The sequence below is a fragment of the Sinocyclocheilus anshuiensis genome, unplaced genomic scaffold, assembly GCF_001515605.1.
Source record: "Sinocyclocheilus anshuiensis isolate Anshui unplaced genomic scaffold, SAMN03320099.WGS_v1.1 scaffold269, whole genome shotgun sequence".
NCBI lineage: Eukaryota > Metazoa > Chordata > Actinopteri > Cypriniformes > Cyprinidae > Sinocyclocheilus > Sinocyclocheilus anshuiensis.
The window spans coordinates 1,193,131-1,220,138 of record NW_015536474.1 but is presented as its reverse complement, the minus strand read 5'-3'; the positions used below and the strand labels follow the sequence as shown (position 1 = coordinate 1,220,138).

At 35.3% G+C, this 27,008-nt stretch overlaps 4 protein-coding genes and 1 long non-coding RNA gene across 8 annotated transcripts in view; 2 read left to right on the top strand and 3 right to left on the bottom strand.

Moving 5' to 3' along the window:
- Window positions 1–1,630: 1,630 nt before the first annotated feature.
- Window positions 1,631–2,563, bottom strand: LOC107655874 (hydroxycarboxylic acid receptor 2-like). The gene has a single exon (XM_016443520.1). It carries the CDS (start codon window positions 2,561–2,563, stop codon window positions 1,631–1,633), a length of 933 nt encoding a protein of 310 aa, XP_016299006.1.
- Window positions 2,564–4,428: 1,865 nt separating this feature from the next.
- Window positions 4,429–8,783, bottom strand: LOC107655963 (density-regulated protein). Of its 2 annotated transcripts, none has more exons than XM_016443703.1 (8): window positions 8,722–8,783; window positions 7,753–7,863; window positions 7,582–7,601; window positions 6,653–6,737; window positions 6,288–6,386; window positions 5,135–5,251; window positions 4,899–5,038; window positions 4,429–4,811 (listed from the first exon to the last, which is right to left on the bottom strand). In XM_016443703.1, exons 2-8 carry the CDS (start codon window positions 7,850–7,852, stop codon window positions 4,767–4,769), a joined length of 606 nt encoding a protein of 201 aa, XP_016299189.1. In that variant the 5' UTR covers window positions 7,853–7,863; window positions 8,722–8,783; the 3' UTR covers window positions 4,429–4,766. The 2 variants fall into 2 exon arrangements, with proteins under 2 accessions (XP_016299189.1, XP_016299112.1); XM_016443626.1 differs by having other exon boundaries at window positions 4,432–4,811; window positions 8,607–8,781.
- Window positions 8,784–9,122: 339 nt separating this feature from the next.
- LOC107655544 (coiled-coil domain-containing protein 62-like) lies at window positions 9,123–20,213 on the top strand. 3 transcript variants are annotated; one of them, XM_016443096.1, is made up of 14 exons: window positions 9,123–9,434; window positions 9,528–9,568; window positions 10,177–10,314; window positions 10,764–10,956; window positions 11,989–12,155; window positions 13,443–13,544; window positions 13,636–13,807; window positions 13,983–14,099; window positions 15,520–15,608; window positions 16,441–16,541; window positions 17,264–17,791; window positions 18,223–18,358; window positions 19,334–19,552; window positions 19,656–20,213. In XM_016443096.1, exons 1-14 carry the CDS (start codon window positions 9,362–9,364, stop codon window positions 19,707–19,709), a joined length of 2,130 nt encoding a protein of 709 aa, XP_016298582.1. In that variant the 5' UTR covers window positions 9,123–9,361; the 3' UTR covers window positions 19,710–20,213. The 3 variants fall into 3 exon arrangements, with proteins under 3 accessions (XP_016298582.1, XP_016298659.1, XP_016298724.1); XM_016443173.1 differs by lacking the exon at window positions 17,264–17,791 and having other exon boundaries at window positions 9,138–9,434; XM_016443238.1 differs by lacking the exons at window positions 9,123–9,434; window positions 9,528–9,568; window positions 10,177–10,314; window positions 10,764–10,956 and having other exon boundaries at window positions 12,146–12,176.
- Window positions 16,260–27,008, bottom strand: part of LOC107655737 (uncharacterized) — a 23,116-nt gene continuing 12,367 nt past the window's right edge. Inside the window, exon 3 of the long non-coding RNA XR_001630488.1 lies at window positions 16,260–16,271. This is a non-coding gene — a long non-coding RNA (uncharacterized LOC107655737). The remainder of the gene's footprint in view (window positions 16,272–27,008) is intronic.
- The window catches only part of LOC107655462 (huntingtin-interacting protein 1-related protein-like), a 23,469-nt gene continuing 16,999 nt past the window's right edge, over window positions 20,539–27,008 (top strand). Inside the window, exons 1-12 of the mRNA XM_016442981.1 lie at window positions 20,539–20,643; window positions 21,468–21,531; window positions 22,073–22,215; window positions 22,318–22,374; window positions 22,480–22,560; window positions 22,649–22,725; window positions 22,807–22,868; window positions 23,270–23,410; window positions 23,497–23,554; window positions 24,431–24,506; window positions 24,638–24,769; window positions 24,880–24,929. Of these exons, the coding sequence (XP_016298467.1) occupies window positions 20,548–20,643; window positions 21,468–21,531; window positions 22,073–22,215; window positions 22,318–22,374; window positions 22,480–22,560; window positions 22,649–22,725; window positions 22,807–22,868; window positions 23,270–23,410; window positions 23,497–23,554; window positions 24,431–24,506; window positions 24,638–24,769; window positions 24,880–24,929 (1,037 nt within the window). The 5' untranslated portion in view covers window positions 20,539–20,547. The remainder of the gene's footprint in view (window positions 20,644–21,467; window positions 21,532–22,072; window positions 22,216–22,317; window positions 22,375–22,479; window positions 22,561–22,648; window positions 22,726–22,806; window positions 22,869–23,269; window positions 23,411–23,496; window positions 23,555–24,430; window positions 24,507–24,637; window positions 24,770–24,879; window positions 24,930–27,008) is intronic.

Sequence of the window (27,008 nt, the reverse complement as noted above, 5' to 3'; positions counted from 1 at the left end):
TGAATCAAAATGGATCAAAAAAATAGGCACAATATCGAAAATGCATATTAAAAATGTAAGCGGCACTGCAGGTTCAGAGCAGAAGAACAGAAACATGTAGGAAATTAAGTACAGTTTAAACATTTACATCAAGATTTGAAATCAGGATTCTCTATATTTCTCTGTGTACTTTTATTCACTTCTGAGTTTTTCTCTATTCTGTTATCTGCTACATCTATAACATCTATTGATAATGGCATAACTGTAATGATTTGAAAGCTCAAAATCTGTGACATTCCCTCTTCTGGATTTTAGTGGTAAGACACACAAATATTTAAACTGCAAAAAACCTTGTGGAGATACATTAAGTGTGCATAGGAGGCTGATCCTTAATGATCTTCATGAGATCAGAACAGTATTGGAAATTTCAGTAAAGTCGGTCTATGAAATTTCAATATTGTACAAAATACACAGTATTTTTTTTAGTCTGCAAATGTTTATGTAACTTTTTCTTCACAGTTTTGTTAGATATTTGTCGAAAGATGATGTACACTAAATTTCATTCCAGATTTCAACTGCTTGAGAAGTTCATGAGAGGAATCTTTATTTACTATAATTCAAAAAAGAAAACATGATAAATGCAAGCAGTAGATTTGTTCATCATGCACAGCAGTGTGTGTGTGTGTGTGTGTGTGTGAAATTTGAGGTTTGTAACTCAAACTGACCAACAGCATTAAGCTAAACAATAACAGAAATGCAAAAAAACTTCTTCAAAAAGCAATGTCATTCATGCCAAAGGTTTAAAACATTACAGAAGTCCATTGAATAAAATAAGCACACAGGAAAACCAAAAGGACTATTGAAGTAATGCTTTATTGATTTATTTTGCCCATGCAGCAGAATATGTCTTCATTTAGTCATAATCTCAGAGAGATTATTGTAAAAAATTTTATTTGCTGCACCAAAAAGACAAAATACTAATACAAAATTACACAAATACACAAAATAAAAATAAGCACACAGGAAAACCAAAAGGACTATTGAAGTAATGCTTTATTGATTTATTTTGCCCATGCAGCAGAATATGTCTTCATTTAGTCATAATCTCAGAGAGATTATTGCAAAAATGTTTATTTGCTGCACCAAAAAGACAAAATACACAAAATACTAATACAAAATTACACAAATACACAAAATACTAATCAGATTTATGGAGCATTGAATAAGCAGTAGCAAATCACTATTCCAAATAGACAGCAAAAAATATGTTTAAATATAACTCATCAACGGTTTAAATAAAGGCACAGAATATCACTAAATGGGAAATGTATACCATTGTTTGTCAATACAGTTTTTGAAGGTTACATGGATATATATTATATCATTTACATTTAAATGAATAAATATCCCACTTTAAATGCACCCTTTAAATGCACTGTTGTGTGTGAGTGTCTGTTAAGTCTGTGATTATAGAGTATCTAATTCAGTGAGTTCAGGCTTCAGTAATGTGCTCACCAGTGTCTCGTTTAATGCACTTTTGCCAAGCACACTTGATGTTACCAAACTATGAACTCTTTGAGGACCTGCAAGGGCTTAGGAAAGCATTTGGGACAGGGCCAGTGTCTACCTGAATGTTATCACATAATTATAATTATTCCTCAATTTTCTTTCCCAGAAGTCTCATGTAGATTCTCCTGAAGGATCCACTGAAGGCAGGGCTTGAGAAGTAATAGACGATGGGATTGAGCACGCTGTTGAAGTAGGTAAAGCAGACACTGGTTTTAAACGCGTCGTTTGCCTCACGGAAATAGTGGCACTCGTTATACCAGAGTTTCAGGACGTACATGGCGATACGCGAGATGTTGCTCGGGAAGAAACATATAATGAAAACCGCAGCCACTGCTAAGATGAACTGCACGGCTCTTTTGATTTTGCCCTGGGTGTCCACTGTCTTACTCTTCAACTGCCACGTTATGCAGGTTGTGCAGTAGATGACAATGGCCGTGGGCACAAAGAACTGGAGAACGTAGAATACATTGTGCCAGTTGAACCGTGAATTACTCCCAAAGCAGATGTTGAAGCTCTCGCACTGCGTGTGGTTGTTTAGATAGTAGAAATGTTCATCTGTTAGGAGGTAGACAGTCATGGCTATGATGAGAACCCAAAGGCCAGCAGAGACCCACAGGGCATAACGCAGACCCATTCGGTTGATGCGGTTGAGAGGGTGGACGATCTTCAGGTATCGGTCCACAGCGACAGCGGTGAGGAAGAATATACCGCCGGCTCTGTTGGCGGCCAAAAGAAAGAGCAAAATACGGCAGAAAGCATCTCCGTAGACCCAGTCCTTGCCCCGGCGGTAGTAGTCGGCCCTGAAAGGAAGGCAGAAAAGGACCAATGAGTCCGCCAGAGCTAGATGGGCAAGATAAATAGAATTGGGCTTCCAGGTGTCCCTGTGGAAGAAGAACATTGAAAGGGCAAGAACGTTCCCCATAAGGCCCAATACGAACTCTGTGAACATTACAGGGGGGAGGTATTGGTCCAGCATTGGCGTTTCGTAAGTGCAGCACATTGAGGAGTTGTTCATGATTATGGTGCTGCTGTGAAACTAGACAAAAGTCGGAGAACTTCAGATCTTTTCACTGTTTCGACTCATACGCCAATGATTCCCACGAGACTTGTTCTTAAGATGTTTGCTCACATGTAAACGGTGTAGCTGTAAGCATGCACATGGACAACAATAAACCCAGGTGTGATGGGTAAATGGTCTCGGGAGGCATTTGCGTCTCATGTGAATTTAATAATCATATCGCTCTGCAACTTGGGACTCTCCAAAAGCACCATTAAAATGATTACAGGAAGGATACTTTACACTTGGGCATACAAGCAAACAATGAAAAAGTGAACAATACAATTAACGGAGAACTTTTTGTTTTTGTTGAACATGATTTTGCATGTTTTGTTGGTATAATGTGAATCTCACAAAAGAACTGTTCAGGTTATATTTTAATTTTAATTTTTAGATTAAAAAGAAAAATACTCTATGATTAATACGATTTTTATTTTTTTGCTCAATTGAAAACATTTTTTTAATTGTATAAAACAAGCTGATATAAAATTAAGAACAATGCTATCATGATTTACACAATTGTTCTTTACAAATGTACCTTTTTCCCTGCAAAATATTTTGTTCTTTTGATTTGTTCTTTTAATATTTTTATATTCGTTTAAATAATATTTTTTGTTTTATACTAACGAGGACAAAAATTGTTCACATTATATTATGCTACTGAAATTTGTTGGGGCCATCACTGACATTATTGTCATGAAAATGTCAGTGCAAATAAAAATCTTATTTTTATTCCTGCAAAATATACGTTCAGTTCTTTTGATTATTATTATTTTTTTTTTTAAATAAGCAAATGCATGTTAAAGCATTCGACAGAATCTTTTTCTATACAACTGGCACCAACTGTTCTCTCATATCGGGTTTGATTGTACTAAATTTATTAATAATTATGATAATGTACATACATAAAACGCTTTTCACAAACCCAAATAAGCTTCACAACATCTAGAACAGAAAGTTAATGACAGAGATATTCGAGAATAATTATGATAATGTACATACATAAAACGCTTTTCACAAACCCAAATAAGCTTCACAACATCTAGAACAGAAAGTTAATGAGAGATATTCGAGGTCCAAGAAAAAAAGCAGAAGAAACAAGTACAACAAAATTAGGCAACAATTTTAATCAGAACATTTTAATATCGATGCTTTCTGTTAACTTGTAAAGGTGGGGATGCAGGGGGAGAGTTCCAGCATCTAGGGGCCAGTGCTCTGAAGGACTTGCTCCCCACGGAGAACATAGTGAATAAATTGGCACCAGAGGGTCCGTCAGACCGAGCAGGAGTGTAGGGATGAATCAAATCAGCAGGGGTCTTTGAACTGCCGCTGTACACAACCTTCAGCTCATGGCATTGGAGGAGTAGAAGAGCTATATTTGCAGATTTTGTGTTAGAACTTTGATTCAGGATGCATTTTAACTTTTGAATAGATATATTTTTGTAGAAATACATTTGTAGATTTTTTTTTTTCTGGCATTTTAATGGCAGATGTCAAACATAAAAGATGCATTTCCACCACCTACTGGACTGGAGTAAGGACTGAAGCGCAGGAGAGGGATTTTATTGTGGTATGGTGTAAATATCAGGTTGATTTTCACCAAAACTGACTGGAGCATTTGGAAAATGATCAGCAAGCCGCACGGATAATGAAACTTTAAAGTAAGTCAAAATTGTCAGACAAAAAAAAATCACACTGACATTGTATTGAATTTACCCAACTGGATATTCATTAAAAGATTTTGTGTTTTCAGAAGAAATAAATATATACGGAACGATATGTGGGTGAGTAAATGATTTTCTTTTTTTGTTATTACCCTTTCGAAATGCATTTGTAAATCGTCAAACTAAAGGCCACAGTGTTGCATTGGAGGCTGTGATAGAAGAAACAATACACAATAGAAGTGTGTCGAATGAGACCGAAATTTATTAGTCTACTGTTTGCATGTGAGAAATGCTTTAAGTCACATCATTCCAGACCTTTGGCAACCAAGAGACAAAGCAGCTATCAAGAACTGAAAAACCCCAAGGATGAAGCCAAGTCCATGGAAATTCTATACAGTAAATAAAATAGATATAAAAGGGCTTTATGTCAATGTGTACATTTGGCCAGGTTTGCTGTGTCACGTCACATACGTTTCAGTAAAAGTGCATATTGGGCTTCACTTTTTGACCTCTCCGAGATCGTCGATGCTGTCGTCGTCCACCTGTGGGGTTAGAGAACATGTCAAAAACGGCTTTGATAAAGGTTCTTCTGGTCAGACTTTGCAGCTGGATCTGGGATGTTCGCTTACCTCAGGCCACTTTTCCTGGATGACGTCCATGATGTCATCTGTAAAGTCTCCCTGAATGATGATTTCGTCTTCTGCTGTCACTGAGGCACCGCAGGAGAATTTCTGAGCAAAGAACCTCTGAGCCTCTTTAAGGTCAATGTCTGATGTGGACCATAAAACAACAACAAAGTTACCACAGGGTGAAAATACAGATGACAAACATTAGGACAATCTTCTAACTACAATCACAGCCTTACCAAAAGTGGCCAGGCCACACACCCTTGTGACGTATTTCTTTTTAGCTCGTGGGATTTTTGCTATTGTGACTTTTTGCGGTACGGTCTTCTTTTTCTGTTTGATTTGACCTCTTCCACCTGCAAAGGGGAAAAACAAAATTAATATTCAATTATAATTTCATAGCCAAACTCAAATTTTAAACATGTCAGTGGTGTTTGTTGGTAGCAACTAAAACATCGTTACAAATAGTTTTCGGTAATTTAAATAAAATATTTTATGAAAACTTTAAACATATATGAAAACTTCAAAAGTTGCCTTGGCAATTAACTGAAATAAGTTTCATTTGACATACTAAAATTAAAACTAAAACTAAATATTAAAAAAACAACCAAAACTAATAAAATGACAGAAGCCCAAACTAAAACTGAAAGTATAACAATAAAGGCTAATTGAAAATAGTCTAGTATATATTTATTTAATGCCATGTCAGCATCAAAGGCTATTTTCATGGCCTTAAAATACAAGTATAACAAATACCTAATTGAAAATATTAATAAAAACTATATTAATATATAAATAATACTAAAATAACACTGATAGGTTTAATTGATCTTAAAAATTTAAGGAATTAAAGTAGCCTGTTATTGAAGCTCATATTAATAACCAGGGACATAAAGCCAAAATAAACTCTCCTTTAGCTATAATTTAATTTCAAATGTTTTCATTGGACAGATATAGGGGTAATGGTAATTTACCACTTGCAAGATGGGGTTTTAATAAAAATTGCAGTAGAATGTAGTGAAAAAAGGTAGGAAAACTTTAACACCCATAATGCACTGGGGGCTCAATCAGACTAAACATGAGCGGTGATTAAATAAGGTGGAAGTACTATCTGTAGTTTACACAAAAGCCCTGGCACTGTCAAAAGTTCACTGTATGATGTGTTTTATGTCATCTGGCGAACTTTTGCTGATGAATAAACGGATATCTTGGTGCAGGTAACTTGAAACATTGTAACAATACAAAGCTGGTTGAAAATCTGTGAACTTACCCTTTAAGACATTCAAAAAAGTGTTGGATGTGGGGTGTAATGTGCGCTATGCACTTCCACTGCTCCACCACTCCAAATCATTTTTGTTTATAGAAGTTAAATATAAAAGAAAAATGTTTAACCTCTCTTCTGTTTCTTCTTCTCCTCTTCCTCTCCCACAGGGGGTGCCTCTCCACCGCCACCTCCTCCTCCTCCTCCTCCTGTTGTTTCCTTCTTGGGTGCTGTACTTACACAACAGCAGTGACATCAGTGAGCAAACTACTAACTGATACAGCAGTGCATGTCATAATGGTCCCGACCAAATATTCTTTGTCTCAGTGTCAAATATGAAAAAGACACTCAGAGATCAAACAATCCTGCAAGAGTCAAAACTATGGAGGCATAAATAAAATGGTAAGCAAGCTAAAATGGTAAGAAAAAGCACTTTTTAAGACTTAATATGATTTGGTGACATTTTAAAAGTTGCTGTGACAGAAAATCTACTCACCAAGAGTCAGTTTAGCAAACACATCAGGAAAGTTCTTCTCAAGCCACTGTTTGCATTTGGCCGGCTCAGGCATGTACTCGCAGTACTAGCAGAGCAAAGCAGAAGCATTTTATTCATTTGCTTTCTACCAACAGAATATGTGATCATTTTTAAAGGAATAGTTCACACAAAAATGAAAATGTGCTCACCCTCAGGCCATCCAAGATGTAGATGAGTTTGTTTCTTCATCAGAACTGATTTGGAGAAATGTAGCATTACATCACTTGCTCACCAATGGATCCTCTGCAGTGAATGGGTGCCGTCAGAATGAGAGTCCAAACAGCTGATAAAAGCATCACAATAATCCACACCACTCCATCCATCCATCAAGATGTTTTAAATTTAAATCATTGCTTCTGGCCAAAATTTTAGTCCATAACGATTCCTCCACTGGAAAAGTGCATTCACTGCACTCGCATCAAAATACACTGAGATATACTATGTTTAGAACTGTTTTTGCCTGTAGATGTTGCTTGATCTGTGCATATTTCTCTCCTGATTCAGACTGGATGACTTTTCCAATGAAGAAAGCAATTATTAATTACGGACTTGTATTTTAGCCGGAAGCAATGGTTTAAAGTAAAAAATGCCTTTATGGTGGGTCTGTTTATAACAAAGACAGTTTTTCGCTTCACAAGACATTAACTGATGGACTGGAGTGGTGTGTATTATTGTGATATTTTTTATCAGCTGGTCGGACTCTCCTTCTGACGGCACCCATTCACTGCAGAGGATCCATTGGTGAGCTAGTGATCTAATACTAAATTCCTCCAAATCTGTTCCCATGAACAAACAAACTCATCTACACCTTGGATGGCCTGAGGGTGAGTACATTTTCAGCTAATTTTCATTTTTGGGTGAACCATTCCTTTAACATGCGATGTACTCACCTCTACTGGCAGAGAACACACTGTAAGTAAAAGAGGAGAGAAATGTTAGTATTACATGACTGCGAACCAGAATTATTAAGTCAATAAAATTGTAATTACTTTTTTATTTAATTAATATATCACAGACAGTTAGCACTGGCAATGCATTTTTTTTTTTTTGCATTTTCTCACCTCCACAATAGAGCACTTTTAGTGGGTATTTTGCATCTGGGTCAGCCCGATCCACTTTATTTTCTGGTAAACCCGACTCTGCATTCTCAGTAGTAGCCATATTACATGAATCTACACAAATCATACAGAAGGCTTATTTTAGACTGACAACATAACACAACCAGCTGATGCACAGAGACCAACACTTGAATTCGAAGCTATGCTTAAAATCTATTCTAACCTAAAATGTGCATTTGCAAGATATATTCACAAAAACCTAGAGTAAAGTGTTTAGTTTGCAAAAACCAATATGGTGCCTTCCTAATGCATACAGAAATGTGGTCTGTCTGAAAATGGTTATACTCAAAATCTATAATAGATATAACGAACCACACATCAGGCATAAATAGTTGGGCTGAAAGTTAAATGTCATAGCCAACGATTTATCCGTCTAATTGCAAAAGGCCCTTCTGACATGAGAGAGACTTTCCACATGTCACTTCAGCACGATTTATCAACCTTGGGTAAGATTAAATAATCGTTTTAAATTAATTAGACTCTCAAAACGTACTATTTTGGTTAATAAAATCACAAAAGATGCTTTTAAGTACATGTAAACACATAAACCTAGTGGTGCTTTAGAGACTAACCAACACACTATGATCAAATGCAATGGGTCTGATCAAAGGCTCTTCTTATTACACTAATAAATGCATTCAAATATAGTTTAAAACTCTTTTAGAGTCGCTGACTGACTTCAATCTAGGAGCCTCCGCACAAGGACCATCCATCCACTCCATTGAGCACCCATTCATTAGCCAGCACTGCTAATCACAGCTCTCCTACAGCAGCTACGCGCTCAAGCTCATACATACCCCGTCGATATAATCTCAATTCAACTTGCTTTTGAGTAACACATTGAGCATTATTAAATTAACTCGTGTGGCTGTTCCTTAAAGGGTGAAAGAGTTCCACTGTTACTCAGCACACCTTCACTGTCTGATTTGGCTTTTTGGGTCCTGACAACGCCTCTCTGAGGCAGAGCAACAACGTAGTTCGCGCCTTTGCCGTATTACGTACGCACTTCGTGATGAAATATTTTCGGGTAAAACTAAATTAATAATTTGAACATGTGTAATACGATTTTTATATAAGACATTTTATGTAATTGAATGAAAAGCATATGTATAAACAGAATTTTGAACGAATATTTAAACCAGGCATCTCGTTGGACAGCCCAGTTAAGCGCGGATCATAACATGCCGTTTGAGAATTCCGAAAATAATCACCCGCTTCTTGTCACATACATTTCACAGTGAATCTGAATTAAATTTTTTTAATTGCACTTTTTTTTTTATTTAACAGTGATTTGGATTAGGAGTTAGGCTGTTAAATATTGCATTTATTGTTGTTGTTTTTTTAATCCCGAGTGTCTTGTTTACACTTAAATAATGCATCTTTAAAAACAATCAAACTCAACTTTGTGTCATAATCAGGCACCGATAACAAGATATTGATATTGTGCTTCGCTATGGTGTTGACGCTGCTGTTTTGTTCAATTAAAGTGAAGTTAGAAGTAATACTAAGTCTTGTCTGCTAGTTCAGACATTTGTCTGTCAGTGTTTGTCCAATGCGAGATGTGATGGAGGGGTTCAAGGAAAGAAGAAACTCTAAAACTCTTGGAAGTTTTTCGATGTCAAAAGGTGATAAACCTCATGTAAACATGAAGGAATATTAGAAACCCCTCAGGTCTAAAACATGATGATTATTCTTTAAATTAATTAATTCATCTACAGGATCTCCAGTGGAGCCCTGGCACAGTACTCCTGTAAAAAAGGTTGGTTGGTTGTTTTTTTAAATTGTTTTATGTAGTGTATCGGTCATTAATGGCTAGTGAAGGGCCACCAACAAGTGTCTATCATACATAGGGACTCATTCAATACTATTTAAAAGCATCTCAGGATGCAACTCATGAAGTTGGTTGAGAGAGTGTACAGAGCTGGAATAAACTGCATGCTAACTTTGAAGAAGCTAAAAATAATACAGTATTTATTTGGTAGACAATTTTAGTCCATTTGTGTTATTTCATTCTTACGATGAATTTATGATGGTCCTAAAATGTCTAGTGATGAGTAGTGGCAAGAATTCTTACTGATAGCTAATCTTTTTAAAATCATTTTCTCTCCACTTTTATTATAAATCTTAAATGTTCTATTTAAACATATTGAATACTTATTACACTTTGAATGTGTATTGTGTTGAATTTCTGTTTGCATAGTTTATATATGACACATTGTTGATTGTATCTATATTGTGATGTGTTCATGTTCCTTTGTATTTATTGTAACCTTGTTTTTAGGTCGAGCAGTTATATTTCAAATTGAACTTAACACTTATTGGTGAATAAAAGATTTGATTCTGAGTTAATGATACTCAATCCTTCAGAATCTTTTTGCTGCTAATGAGGCGCCAGATGTTTCCTCCACCAAACTCAGAGATGAAAACAGAACAAGGCCTGCAAGACTGAGTCTACACGACCTCTCAAAACCAATGTCCTCTTTCTCATTAACACAGGATTTCCAGGTAACACGTTTGAAGTGGCTTGAACTGATTTCCAAAATCTGTTTTGCTGCTTTTTGCGTTATAGTTCCCAGTTTTCCAGAATAAAATTGTATTTTGAAGGAATAGTTAAAAATGAAAATCTGCTGAAAATGTACTCTCAGGCCGTTCAAGATGTAGGTGAGTTTGTTTCTTCATGGTAACAGGTTTGGAGAAATTTAGCATTACCAATGGATGCTATGCGGTGAATGGGTGCCGTCAGAATGAGAGTCAAGTAAACAAGTAACCCACACCACTCCAGTGCATCAATTAACATCTTGTGAAGCAAAAAAACTAAGTGTTTGGAATCCATTTTCAGCTAATTTTGATTTTTGGTTTAGCTATTCCTTTAAAACTGTGAATGCCATGGTAACTCTTGGATGACTTTGTGTTTTTGTTAACTAAGTATTGGCCTGTTTTTGGAATGTTACTAGATCCCAGTTAATGGATTGGAGGTCTCCACTATTCAGAGGCAGCGTCTGGAGCTGCAGCTTCTCATAGCAGAACTGAAGGACCGTGACCAGGAGCTCAACACTATGGCAGCAGCCCATCACAAGCAGCTGCTCTCCTGGGAGCAGGACCGTCAGAGAGTGCTGATCCTGGAACAGAGATGTGCCCGACTGGAGGGTGAGAGTGACTCCAGAGCAGGGTTAACTAAAATCAGACTGACACTATTAAAAGCATTTTTGTTAATTAAAATAAAGCTGACCTTATCAGGAAAAACTAACTAAAAGAAGTTTAAGTTGAAGCACTACCATTACTAACTGGAATTAAATCTAAAACTTAAATTAAATTTAAATTGTAAATGTCAAAAACATTTAACAAAATTACTTAAATTTAAACTTAATATGCTTAACTAAAATGAAAATATATAAATAAAAGCTAATTCAATAGTGTAGTAATAGTATAATAGAATAGAATAGTATAATGAAAATACTAATAGCGCTGCTCCAGTTGCACTGCAAGTTCACTAATAATCCTGCACCAAAACACTATAATTTAGTTTAAAACTACCATTTCCACTCTTTTTCTGTCCTGTAGAATTAGGTTGTTTTTGCTACTATACTTTTAAGAATTCTATATTCCCCCTTAAATGTAAGCACTGTTATGTACTGTTGAAGTTTCAAAACATGGCTCTACTTTTGCACCTTTGTTTCAATAAATAAATACGTTTAAAGAAATGAACTGGAACATTTTGAGCCGTGAACTCTTCTGATTCAAAGTTGCTGGAAATTCAGTTTTCCGTGAATCTAAAAGTAATTAGAGCTACAGTCTCTTCTGCTCACCAAGGCCGCATTTATTTGATCAAAAATACAGTACATATTGTAAAATATTATTATAATTTCAAATAACTATTTTCTATTTGAATATATCGTAAAATGCAATTTATTCCTGTGATGCAAAGCTGAATTTTCAGCATCATTACTCCAGTCTTCAGTGTCACATGATTCTCCAGAAATCAGTCTAATATGCTGATTTGCTGCTCAAGAAACATTTCTGATTATTATCAATGTTGCAAACAGTTGTACAGCTTCATATTTTTGTGAAAGTTTTTAGCTATATTTTCTATGTTACAGTCAATTATGTATACCTGCTGATTAAAGTTTTACTGATCCCAAACCTGAATGGTAATGTATTTGACTGCTCATGTTTTCTTAGATGAGCTGGAGAAGCGTAACGAGGTGATCAGAGCACTCAGTAAGCGGACGAAGGTGGCAGAAATGAGTGAGAAAGACTTATACAGAGAGCTCAACAGCTCCCAACAGCAGCTACACGAGCTGAGCTGCACACAGATGAACACCACCAGACACGAGCAGGACTTGGAGGTGAAGTCAAAGCTGTTTTAGGTCTGAACTTTTGCCCCAGCATGTTCCATTTTCTGTTCCCATTCCTCCATCTTCCTACATCGTTTCTTTCCACTCTCTTTATCTTATGGTAAAACACTCCATAACTTGTTATTAGGGATGTAACGATATCAAAATCTCACGATACGATAATATGAAGCATGAAGTCCACGATACGATATTTATGGCGATATTAAAAACAAAAAAAAGACAAATGAAGAATTGGAAAAAAAAATTAATTTAGTACATTTTAAAGTTAAATTATTCTATCTAATGCACTTTGAGAGTTCAAAATTAAGAGCTGCAACCCATGTTCTTAACTAAGAAATCTTAAGTCAGAAAAAAGTCAGTGAATTGACTTGTACCTTAACTTTAAAGGGGACTCAAACCTCTTTTTATTTATGATATACTGTCTCAGTCTAAATTACATTCACACTGGTGTTTTAGGAAGCCAAACAAATTAGAATAGAATAATAATAACAACAACAATGACAGTAATAGCCATATATTGTAAAACAATTGCACTGTAAAATAAATGAAAATATTTCATAGGTATATTATTTTTGCTTTAAACTACAGTAGGGAAATTACAATACTTCTTTCCTAATTTCTACACTTTAAAGAGATATTTTGAATTTGGACTGCATTTAAACCGCTAGCTGTCAGCAATTCATACTGCACTTGTAAGCTTTTATTTTGACAGAAACTGCAGTAGAGCGTTTATTTTGAAGGAAAACTCCAGCTTCAGTGAAAACAGGCTTACAAAAACAAAAACGTGTCTCACTACAAATCTAGTAAAATGCTGTAATCATCTGCCACCAAAATAAAGCATAACTAGTGGCCGTTGCGTTCCTAAATGCGTGCTAAACTCACAGCACATGCAATAAACGGGTTCACTGCATTCACTGTGAACAGAGCCTTTCTGAGGCGCGGAAAACACCGGATCATGAGCTGATCACTTTGAAACGTGCAGCAAAAACACTTGATGAAGGGATTAAGCCATATTGTGCTCTCGGTTTGAGTTCGTTTGACAGATACAGTACTGTGCCAAAGCATAATGGCCCAAAACACAACAAAGACCTTTTATGTTAGAATAAGAAGTTTAAATATATATTTAAAAACTACACTTTCCCAGATAACCTATCGTTTCATATCATCATGTGACCACAATAATATTGAGACAGTTTTGCTATCGCAATATTTCGATATTGATAATATCGTTACATCCCTACTTGTTCTTATAGTTTATAATACTTTGTGTATTCATAGGAGCGGAACCAGAGTCTGAACTCCACGGTCATGAGGCTATCATCACAGGTGGGGCAGCTGCAGGTGCGCGAGGAGGAGCTCAGCTCCATGCTTAAACTGAAGGTCGGAGAGACTCAAACACTCATGCACACATACATTATCTTATATCCTGATAAACAGACACATAATGCAAGCACTTGATTTTTTTCACCAGGATAAAGATATGATTGAGGCCACCAATCACATTTTAGAGCTGTCTGGTCGTCTTTGCGAACTAGAGAAATCGCTCGAAGAGCTGCGGACACGTGAGAGCAAAACGCTGCGAGAAATGGAGGAACACAAACACCGTTTAAGAGAGAGCAGACACAAAAACGCACAACTGAAAGGTAGACGGTGTTTTTTCACAATCTCTCACCGTGTCTGAAATTTAATACTGTATAGTAGCTACTTTGAAAATTTCTTCACGACTGTTAAAAAAGTACATTCTAAATCGTATTCATGTGAATTAATTCATGCTGGATTCATCAGGATGTTGTCAGTACGTGTTTCATTTGTTTGCAGCCGAGCTTCAGGAGAAAACCATCGAGAACAACAGCCAGAGAGAAGAGCTCATCTGCTTAAAGCAGGAAAACCAGCTGTTGAAGAAAGACATCACTTCTGTTGAACTTCAGATGATGAGTATGCCACTACTGCATGTTTCATAGTATAATATAGGCTCTGTTTCCAACCCTACAAACCTTTCTACCTAGACAGCATCATAGATGTGCTTCAGACACCGAAACATCTATAGAAACATTGCATCATGTATTCTTCACTAATCAGGTGGTCCCAGAATGCATTGTGATTTGACATGATTAAATATACATATTTTTTTTTCAGCACCCAGAATTATGTAATTAATCACACACACATTCACTCAGTATTTGTTTATATGTATTGTATTTATTTTTATTTGACTATTTGGTTGATAGAAAAATGTTAACGTCTCACTATATTGGACTCACACACTTTGTGTCAACTTTTCAAATCAGTTGACCTAAAATATTTACTTAAGTACTCCGTTTGTTTTTAAATAATTTAAAGGGGTCATATGATGCGATTTCAAGTTTTCCTTTCTCTTTGGAGTGTTATAAGCTCTTGGTGCATAAAGAAGATCTGTAAAGTTGCAAAGACTAAAGTCTCAAATCCAAAGAGATATTCTTTATAAAAGTTAATCAACTTTGCGCTGTGGATCGCCGGATCGGCTTTCACCGTGGACAAAGCGGAGTCCAGCCCGGAGTCGCCACGTGGTTGCCGCAAGCCCGCCCGCCTCTGCTCACTCTAGGCAAACAATAATGTACAGTATGTGGAAAATAATGTTTTTTTTTAACCTTAAACCGCATAAACATTTCAAACCAAATGCACCAAATAATGTTCTTTTTAGCAGCATCATATGACCCCTTGAAGAACAAATTCACGTTTACGGTTCTTTGATGTTGTTTAATAGTCACATGACATGCAGGTAAATAAATGCGATATCTGATCTTTTTAAATATATTTTAAACATGTAATATTTTAACTTTTTTTTTATTTCTATGATTTTTATTTTAAAATTATTAAAATTTTACGTTTTTATGATTTATTTAATTATTAGCTTTTCATCAACTCATGAAGTCCACGCCGTATTCTCTAGTTTGGGGAACCTCTGTTATTTTCAAGTAACTGCATGACTGTTAATAAAAAAATAAATGAATAAATAAATAAATAAAAATCTGAAAATTAGCTAGCAGGCTGTTGCTGTAGTGAGACTTTTAAGTGTGTGTCAGTATAAGTTTTAAAAAAAATTGACAAACACTTTAGATCCTGTTATTAATGCTTATTGCCTAAAAATTAAATTTGTTGCAAGTCTTTTTAAAAATGTAATGGTTGAAATCTTTGAAAGCAAGATTTCATGATTTCACCCTCACTGGTTTCAGAACAGAGCTGTTAAAAACTGATTATAAACAGCAGCGATGCCTAAACACTGATTGGTGCAGATGCAGAAACATATTTTACAGTCTTTTCATGATCGCTTATGCTTACTGTTTTAAATTAATGGAGGTTGTTGTTTGTTGCCCAGATGAAGATAAAAGCTGGAGGGATGAATTACTTGAACTCTCCCGATCAAAACAAGCTCGAGTGGAATCTGAGCTGCTCTGTCTGCGGCAGGTACTGTCTTTCAAAACTTCCTCCCTTTACATCATCCAATGCCAGCCAGCGTTCATTTTTAGAAATCTCTGTCATTTCCATTTGTTCCAGAGTAGTTTTTCCAGTTTTTCAGCATGCTTGTAAGACTTCCTGCATTCCTTTTTCATGACTTACCCCCGGTTTCACAGACAAGGGAAAGATACTGTGTCAAGATGCACACCTGTAATGTTTTCTTCTAAGGCATTTTTGTAAAAGTTGCTTAAATATCTTAATTTAACTAAGGTCTAGTCCTAGCTTAAGCTAAGCCCTCTTTGTGAAACCGGGCCTTAGTGTTTTAAACATGGTCGTGATCTCTTCTAAAACAGCACCAGTAATCTTAAAAGAACAGGTTATAACCCAGTGTTACTTTAGTATCGAGATGCTATTATAGTTTTTATATTTACAGTTTTCAGTTAATTTTTTTTTGTAATTTTATTGTGTATTTTTGTTTTTTATTTATTTATTTTTAATTTTTATTTTAGTTTTAGTTATTTTAGTACTTGAAGAAAATGAGAAACTTGCCTTGTCACTTAAAATAGGTTTAAGGTGTTTTTTTTCTGTATATTTTATTTGATTTCAGTTAAAGTTCAAAGTAACAAAAATGTATTTTATGGCTTTAGTTAGCGATGATTACCCTTCTTAAATCTTTTTGCCTTTTTATAATGGGCCTTTTTTATATTTCTCTATAATCCTGATCCATATTTCTGTACTTAAAGCATCAGAAATGTTCTGATTGGTTAGGATTTTCCTCACACCAAGTCAACACATAATAAATGATTGATAGGGTTATAATTATTGCATATGTTTGTGACAGGTGTGTGAAAGCCAACAGAATGACCTCCAGCTGCTGAAGTTGAACTTGGAGAGCGCCAGAGAGACACTCCGACATCATGAGGGTCAAAGGTCACATGAGAGGTGGGCATCTACAACATGCAACATGTTTTATCAAATTAAATTGCTTATTTCAGCCACTGGCTTTACATCTGTCCATACCAGTGTTTTAGTATTTTTGTTTGTTTGTTTTTACTATTATACATTTTTAATATATTGAATTATCTTTTATTTTTATATTTTAAGTTTCATTTTAGTTTAATTTGTAGTCAATTGTTATATAGAGAAATTTTGTTACAGCACTTCTGTTGTTATTATCTTTTTTTAAATATGAATATTTAAGTCTAATATATTTTTATTTAAGTTTTAGTTTTTATTCATTTCCGGTTAGTAATTCTATTTTAAATTACTTTTTATGTTTTATATGTTTAGTTTTCATCTTAATTTTAGTTTATTTTTAATAATTTATTTAGTGTTTTTTGGAATATTGTAAAATATTAATATTACTATGTAGGTTGAATATAATGTTTTAGTTTTAGTTCAGTTTTTATTCATATCCAGTTAGTTTTATTTTGAATTAGGTTTTATTTGTAATATTTTGTTATTTTAATATTACTTGTATAGGTTTCATTTATTTTGGTTTTGGTTTTATTTAATTTTTAGTTTGTATTTGTATTTCCATTCAGTAATTTTAGTTCTTATTTAGTAACTTCTTTCAGTTATTTGCCAAAGCAATATTTCCAACTTTTTACATTTATTAACCCTGGTCTAGGCGTCTTGAGTTATGAGTGTTGTTGTGTTCGTAGGGCTGATTCTGGTTTAGGAGACAGTCATGTGCTAGAAAACAGTGATCATCAGGAAAGGACAGAACTAGAAACAGGGCTAATGTCCACCCTGTGCCACAGCACAAGCGGAAATGCCCCATCGATTTTAATGCAGCGTCCTTGTGTTGAAATGGAAACGCAGACTGACTTTGAGCATGACTTTGGCGCAGCTTTGAGCACCACAAACCATGAATTCACAGAGCTTTCAGCTGTAGTGGAAAGTTGCTGTGGCGCCAACATTAAGAACAGCTGTGCAACTAGCCAGTGTGGCATCAATGAGCAAGAATCACCCAAGATGGAAATGAAGGAAAGAGCGAACAACTGTGTTGAGCTGTCATCCCAGTCTCTCTGCTGTGATAATGCTGACAGCCCATCAGAAGATCCACACTGTCAGGCAGTGCACTGTGACACTAGAGCTGATGTGGATTTAATGGCTGTCATTGACTATGATTCAGAGACAGGAACTCCTGTTTGTGTTGTTGATGTGGATATCAGTCCAAGATTCTCTTGGTAGGCTTCTCTAGCCTTATTAAAACATCTGGCAAGTTAGGTCGTAATCATAGGTTTATACAAAAACTCCAATGAATCCGAGAGCAAAGTTGCTTGTTTCCCCCCCCCCCCCCCCATTCAGTTAAAAGCATTTACATTTATGCATGTGGCAAATGCTTTTATCCAAAGCAACTTACATTGCATTCAATTGTATTTTATCAGTTCATGCATTCCCTGGGAATCAGACGCACACCTTGGCGATGCTAAAAGCACATACCAATTTTAAATATAATATTTCCTTTTTTTTGGTGGCTTATTAAAGTAGTGCTAAGTTTTACTATGTCCTACCATAATAAGATTTTATGTAGGTATGTTTTAAGATCAAGCAGGCATAAAACCATTGTTGATTTTGTTGGCCTGATCATAACAGTGACTTTCTCTTCATTAACTAGCACAGCAGATCTGAGCCTTCTTCATCTGGATTGCCCCTCCCCCTGTCACAGAAGTAGGCGGAGCTCTGTCTGTTTACCCGATTCTATGCTAAGCATTGAACTCTGTGCCAATGATGTAGCTTGCCATGGCAATGAGGTAGCTCAACAATACAATGCAAAAATACAACTCTCTCTCTCTCTATACTAGGGCTGTAAAAATGGCTGAACAACTAAATTCGAATTTTGTACTTAAATATTATCAAAATTCAAATTATATTTTAATTTAAAATGCATAATTTCAGTTAGGGTGAAGAAAAGCTTTTGGCTTCTCTCCTGAGGCCACAAGAGGGCGCATCGAACAAAATATTACTAATGCATGTTTATTCAAAGCATAAGATAGTGACTATCTGTGAAAAAAAGTACATAATGTTTAAAATAATGTTTATAAACCAATTATAATTAAGTTGCTTAAACAACTATAAACAAAACAACATCATGTATGTATGCATAGTTTAATACAAAGGGCCGAAAGCCAATCACACAGAATACATTTTTCATTTAAAAACATGACATGCAGTGGAATGGGAACCCCCCCCCGCTCTTTTGTGCGAGATGCGAGTGCAACGGTGATAGATGTCCCTCTAGAAAATGCACGAAATATGCATTCTGTGTGAACGGCTTGATTTCAGTTTTGACGTAAACAACATCTTCTCCGCATTGACGTTCTCTTTTCCTGCAATATTTGTCATTAACAACGTAGCAGCACCGCATCCAGTGGGTTCAACTGTATAGACTAACAAAAACATTAAAATGCAATGACACTTACGTCGTCATCGCATCTCGTGCACCACTGATAAGGCTGCCTCCTTAACGCACACCTAAAATTCGAATGCAACATTTTTGCATTCGAATGTGGATTTTTATTTTAAATTCGACGAATATTCGAAATTAGAATTTTTTTTGATAACCCTGCTCTATATATTTTTTTCCTGTATTTTTTTCTGTAATTTTTATAATTTAAATAATAATAAAAATAGCATTTTTAATAATTATGATGATGATGATGATGATTAAATACTTATTTTGTACAATACACTAGTATTAGCTTCTTGTGTATTTTCATACCATGCAGGAGGGCTACAGCTCGTCCACAACACGGTTACAGCGTCTGCTGGCTGAGTCTCAGGAAATGGTGGCAAGTTTGGAAAGTTCTACCAAGAAATCTGTCAGCCCAACGAAACCTCAGAGCCCAATGAACTGCGATGCCATTTGTCACCTCCAAAGTAACCATGGCAACGGCAGCCACTCCCAAACCTCCACCCATAGCCAGGAGGGCAGACAAACACACGGGGTACCTATTACATCACAAAACTAATTTAAATAACAGTTTAATGCATAGTATGCTTCAAGATGAAACTGCAGCTAAATGCCATTTTCTCCTTATTGTCCTAAAGGAAAGTGACTCCCAGATCGAAAGCAGCCCACGTTTGCATCAAGGAAGCAAGTAATGTGGTCCATAAAGCCACGAGAAGCAGCGAATCCCCGTTTACCTCCATCTTCTCTACAGCTTCTGAAAATAAATCAGTTCTTTGCAACCAAAGAGGAGTTTTGTGAAGCTAACAAGTAGTTTTTACAGATGCTATAGTTTTACATTTTTATCAAAATCTTTTTATGATATGTGTATAAAAATAAGCATTAATGATGCTACAGAAGCACTACCTCTGAACAATGTTAAGACTGTCGTTATTTATAAACTACTTTCTTCAAGTGTTAAACCTGTCATACAAGATGACACAATGGTGCTGGTTGTTTTTTTGTCATTCCAGTTTCACGGTCATCGAACCTGTTTGGTTTCAAAGATAACGAACTGTGATGTGGCTCTTGTCCTGATCATTGTTTTACACCTGAAATGCAGTCTTGTTCTCACAGTAAGGACAAGGAGGCCTTTTCAAAAGCCACTGATATTTGCCTAATCTAAGGACATCTAAAAGAACAATAAAGGTCTTTACATGCTGTCATTAACTTTTTTCTTTTAAATGGTGATTTTGAGTGACTTTCATTTTAGTGTTTATTTGTATTTGTATATATATATATATATATATAAACAAGTAGTTCATGGTTTAAGTAGTTGGAATATTTAATGTTTTTACTGTTTTTCGTTTTTTGGGGAAGTTATAATTTTTTTGACTGAAATACAATTTCAGATTGAGTAAACGCCGTACATAGAGCGCGTGTGAGGAAACTCACCTGTGTGTGACTCGTTGACGTGACAGGTAGAGAGTGTGTGTGTGTGTCGGGACTCGATCATTTGTACACATCTGGTTTCATCTGAGGAAGGAGTTAAACATGGCCTCAAAGAAAACCGAATCGAAGAAAAACGAGAAAACGGATAAATCTGAAAAAGCTTTAGCTGCAGAAAAGGAGCAATTCGTCAAACTTCAGGTGAGAATGACGCCCGCGCACATATTTACTGCATTCAACGAGTATTTGATTTTTAGTGGTCGTTTATATATATACTTCATAGAAAAATCTAAAATCTTTGGTGTTTTCCTTTTAATTTCAATGATAAGGTGGTGATATGACAAAAACACCTGATAAATAGACTATCATCAGGTGTTTTTGTCATATTACCTTATCTTTGAAACTATTTAAAATAGTTTTCCACTTTTAAATCCTCACATTTTATCGCTTGGAATCCCCGCGAAATGTATGTTAATTGCATATACGTGTCGCCGAAAAACAATCGCCATTATGTTTTAAAAACATTGTTTTAATGTACATTCCTTGTTTTTTGGACATGCGCCATTATAATGCCATGATTTTTGAAATGTGATCATGCTGGGTATGTTATGTACCACAGTAATAACGTGTTTGATAGTCACTATAATCTTTTTTGGATATGTGCCATACATGTCCAAAAATGTTTTGTATGGAAGTATAACATTGTAGTCCAATGTCTTTTACCATAGTAATATGGATATACATCATGATATTATTAAAGTACCATGTAAATACCATGGTATGGATATGGTATTGTATTATTATATTACCAAAAACTGAACTGCTATGTAAACACATGTAAAATCAGACTCAGATGATCATCCTGGCTGCAATTATTTATTGGTTATTAATTTGTGCTTCACTTCATTGTGATGTGTATTATTTAATATTTTAAACCATCATATTCATTTACATTACAGGTGTGCATCATGTATTGTGTTTAATTAATGATGTTATGTCAAATCTCCATTTCATCTGCTTTACAGCTTCAAAGCATCACCAAATCCATGACCAATGTGGAGGCCCCTATCAAAGAGAAATATGGACGCAGTATCCTTTAGTATTGGTTTAATACAGCATTTCTTATGTTTATAATCATGTTCACTGTGTGTTGTAGTGAGCTTACGCACAGATGCCCAGGTTTTACAGTCGCAGCATGTACTTTATCAGTCAATCGGTCAAATTTAGTTGTGTAATGCTTTTCACAATAAACTGTTTCAAAGCAGCTTCACGAAAAATGATGATGTTAATGTTTATAATATCGTAATATCTTCATGCCTTATTAGTTGCATTTAGCAGAATCACAGCTGGGTGATAATATAGTTTACATGTTACTGCAATGTAAACACTCAAGCAATTGAGATTTGCTATATTCTGTATATAGCTTTATGTGAGTGTACTCTATGTATATGGATAAAGTTGAATTTAGTTATATATTTCCAACTTTATATAAAGAGCTGGGTGATAATCTAGTTGCATTTTAAGATACAATAAAAATTCAGGCATTTGAAATTTGCTATTTAGCAAATGTTATGAATCATCTTTGCTAAATATCATCTGGAGTTGTACATTGTCCTTAACTTTTGCACAGATATAATTTTAGGCACACATAAGGAAGGCGGTGCCGTCACGTTCTGGTCTCATGCCGTGAGTCTGCCGCTGTCCAGTAACGCCATCCTCAGCTGGAAGTTCTGCCACGTGGTGCACAAACTGCTTCGAGACGGCCATCCTAACGTCAGTCTCATCTACCACAGTATCATGAGATGAAAATGACTTTCATTTGACTTTATTTGTCTAAAACTACCCTACAAATATAAATTGATGTCTTTCTTGTAGACTTTACGAGACAGCAGAGGTCACACCGCAAACATTAGACAGATGGGAACATTATGGGTGAGTTCAAAATGATCTGGATGTTTTTCTGTTGAGCAAGTCATTTACATCATCTTTCATCTGAAACTTTCAGCTTAAATTTTGTATGTGTTTGCTGTGTTTTAGGGGAATCTACATGATAGATATGGACATATTGTTGCACTGTATGCCAAGCTGCTGTGTGTTAAAATCGATTTCCATTTAAAGGTAAGTTTAATGTTTCCTTCATTGACATATGAGTTAAGAAATATCTATCTATCTATCTATCTATCTATCTATCTTGTTTCCACCACAGCATCTGGAAATCCCACCAAACCTTGAAGCTCCTGAACAGGTTCTTGATAAAGCCATCGCCATTGATATTAACAAAGTGTAAGTACATCGCTAATGATTTCAGTGAGCTTGAATAATCTGTTGATGTAAATTAATTACTCATGATTATTGTATTTACAGGTTTGACATGACAGGTGAGGTTCTGGAGTACATGGAAGCAGCTCTAAAGCTGCAAGAAACAGGTAAACATAATGTTTTACCCCAAAAATGCTTTTTTAATGCTTTCTGATTCATTACTTACACATTAATTTGATCAAAAGTGACAGTAAAGACATTTATAAAGTTACAAAAGAGTTCCATTTCAAGTGCTGTTTTCTTTCTACACGTCAAAGAATTCTGAAAAAATGTATCACGGATTGCACAAAATATAAATAAATAATAAGTATAATGTGACACTGAAGACTGGAGTAATGATGCTGAAAATTCAGCTATGCATTACAGGAATAAATTACATTTTAAAATATATTCACATAGAAAACAGTTATTTGAAATTACTGCATTTTTGATCAAATAAATGCAGCCTTGGTGAGCAGAAGAGACGGCAGTGTGTGTATAAAAAATATTTTGTACTTTTTAAATGCAGTTTTCCGGCAGATGGAGTCCAGCTCCACCAGCTCTACCACTCCTGTGGGTCAGTGCCGTCTGGCACCGCTGGTTCTCATCATCCAGGACTGCAGTCCGCTCTACCATTTCCTGGTCAAGCTCTTGTTCAAGCTACACAGCCGTGAGTCTTGTTGTTTACATGCTGCTCTCTTCATTTATATGCATCATTTTCATTGAGTTTACCGGCGCTGTGCATCTGTGTCACAGGAATACCGCTGGACGCTCTGTTAGGACACAGGGAACGATTCCGCGAGCAGTTCAACAGGTAACGGTGGACTGCAGTATTATGTAAGAATGCACCGACATAGAAATTTTGTCCAATAGCAAAAGCAGAAAATAGTTTTTGTTATTGCCACTGACTAATATATATTTATTCATATATATTTATTGAAATAAACATTCTTCATGCCAATCTAGAAATTTACAAGTGAATTCAGGTATCAAAACATTATAATATACAGATGAAAAGATGGTCAAATGTTAGTACTTTAAATGTTTCTAGTAAAAAAAAAACCCCCTGATATGATCAGCTTCCAATATCAGCCTAATCATAACGACACTGATTTATAAAAAAAAAAAAATAACAATAATAATATCAGACATTACTGATGTAATGTACATTATAATTCAGAATAATTTGTGGTCGGTAAGATTTTTTTTGTTTGTTTTTGAAAGAAGTCTCCCCAAGGCTCCCCTAGTCTGCATTTATTTAATTAAAAATACAGTAAAAATATAAATATTGTGAAATATTATTACAATTTAAAAGCACTGTTTTCTGTTTGAGTGCACTTTATTGTGATTTATTTCTGTGATGCAAAACTGAATTTTCAGCATCTTCAGTGTCACATGATCCTTCAGAAATCATTCTAATATGCCGATTTGCTGCTCAAGAAACATTTCTTATTATTATCAATGTTGAAAAGAGTTGTGCTGCTTCATATTTTCATGAAAACTGTGATACATTTTTTTTAGGATTCTTTGATGAATAGGAAGTTCAAAAGAACAGCATTTATTTACAGTGCTTTTACATATACTAATTTGGCAGGTGCTTTTATTCAATTAAATTCACAAAATGTAAAAGTGAAGTTCATGAAATTACTGCTGCTTTGAGTAGTTTTTGGTCTGTCTTTGTCCTCCACAGTTTGACGCAGTTTTTTGAGAGAGCGAGAGGGATGGAGTTTTTCAAATCTATCATTCAGATTCCTGATCTTCCCGATGTAAGATCTTTACATTTTGAATTTCAAGTCGTGTTTACTGAAAACGTTTTTACAAAATGGTATGAAATAAACAATATTGACAGATGGCGTAAAATGCTGAACAGATGAATATATGCATATGAATGTTGTAGGAGCCTCCAAATTTCCTGCGTGCGGCTTCATTCGCTGATCACGTGAAGCCTGTGGTCGTTCAGAATGAGACATTCCCTGACTATGATGATACGGATACACAGCTGGATTTTGGTGAAGGAAACTATCAGATGGTAAAAACAACCTGGATTGGTCAAGCCTTGTAGATTGGCTCAGAGAAAGTCTTACTAAGTGCTTTTCCACATTTGTGACAATTTTAACATTTGATTATTTTGTTCAACAGTATTACGGATACAACCAGTTTGACCCTCCAACTGACATACCAGAGCAAAGGTAACAAACCACTTTATGAAAGAAAGCTCACAAATGAGATCTATTTAACTATTTATCAGTTTTTCTTTGGCAACAGTGAGACTAAATGGAGAGCAAATACAGACTTCTAGAGTTTCAGAAGATCTCAACAATATCTCAAACCGTGCTCAGATTTGTCAGAGATCTAAATATGAACACTCAATATTCTCATTTTCAGTTCTCATCAACTTCGGTAACAAACCACTTTATGAAAGAAAGCTCACAAATGAGATCTATTTAACTATTTATCAGTTTTTCTTTGGCAACAGTGAGACTAAATGGAGAGCAAATACAGACTTCTAGAGTTTCAGAAGATCTCAACAATATCTCAAACCATGCTCAGATTTGTCAGAGATCTAAATATGATCAATATTCTCATTTTCAGTTCTCATCAACTTCTTCCAAAATCACGTGAACTGAAATAGATAAATATTAGGGCTGTGCAATATGTCGAAATTATCGAAATATCGCAAATGTACATAACGCAATATGCATATCGCTACAGCTTGCAATATTTGGGGCCATGAACAAAAGACAAAGAGAAAATCACTCACTGCTCTTTGACAGTCAGTAGGCTGGTCCAGATGGATTTCTAGCTGGTGGGGCTGAGGTCAGTTTGGTTAGCAGGCTGGATAGAACTAGTAGACCACCTTGTCTTAGTGGTGACCCATGCTGCAAAAGGTTATTAGCAACAAAACAACCGTTTTAAAATGTTTTAAAAACCAGCGTAACCACCACTGGTATGAGGTGTTTTTTTTTCCCCTGATGGAATGAGTGTAAAATGTGAATGGCCTTTTAAATAATAAAAAAATAAATAAATAATTGACTGGCATCAAACAACTTTTACTGCAGTTGAAAATTAACAAAAGGCTATTATCTTTTAGTGACATAATGGGTTTTTTTTTCTGACGTGCTCTTTCACAGAGAAATGTACTATTTTTTTGTATGACAGGTTAGTGACACTGATTACTATGTAGATGAAAAACATCGAAATAATTGTGCCATTTGGAACGACATAAGTGTGAGTAACAGATGGATTTCATTTTCTCTGTTCATCACACAAAACTATTGGATGACGATTTAGACGACTTTAAATATAGCGCAAGATAGAACTTGGATTTTAAAATCACTGTGCAGGAGCTTATCAAACATTAATGTTTGTGTTCACAAACAAAAATAAAATAATATGGGCTCCACAACAACACGAGAATGAGTAAAAGATGGTAAAATTTACATTTTAGCGGGGGCAAGCTATTTCTTAAAAACCGGGAATGTGTCGCCGCACTGACTGATGGTAAATTTGCCTCAGAAACAGAATCAGAATTAGCTTTATTCGCCATGTGTGTGCAAACACACAAGGAATTTGTTGCGTTTTTTAGGTGCTCTTGGTACAAGCATACATACATATTAGGGATGTAACGATATTCAAACCAAACTGAAAAACACTTCTGACACAGAAGAGCGTACACTGCTTGCGTTCAGCGGATATTCTCCAAAATAGCGCTATACAGTGATGCAGAGAGACACAGAATTGTTAAATAGTTATTTTTGTTTTCTTTGCGTACAAAAAGTAGTCGCTTCATAACGTTACGGTTAGGGCTGTGCAATATATCGAAATTATCGTAATATCGCAAATGTACATATCGCAATATGCATATCGCTACAGCTTGCAATATTTGGGGCCATGAACAAAAGACAAAGAGAAAATCACTCACTGCTCTTACCTAAATAACATTTGTAGCTTAAATAAGAATCAGTAAATATTGAATTCAAAGAGTAAATACTATGCAGTGTTTTATTTTTCCTTGTTATTATTCAGTTCCTAAACTCTTGTTAAAATGATTACACTAATGTTAAAATGACATTTTTATGTAATGCTTGAGTAAAACACTACCGTTCACTTTCAGAAGTTGTTGTAGGGGTGCTTTCTTATTAGAATCAGAATCAGAATGAGCTTTATTCACCACTTAAGTGTGCTTAAATTCTTAAGGAATTTGTTGTGGTTTTACAGGAACTCTTGGTACATACATACATACAAATAACCATATATATATGACACAA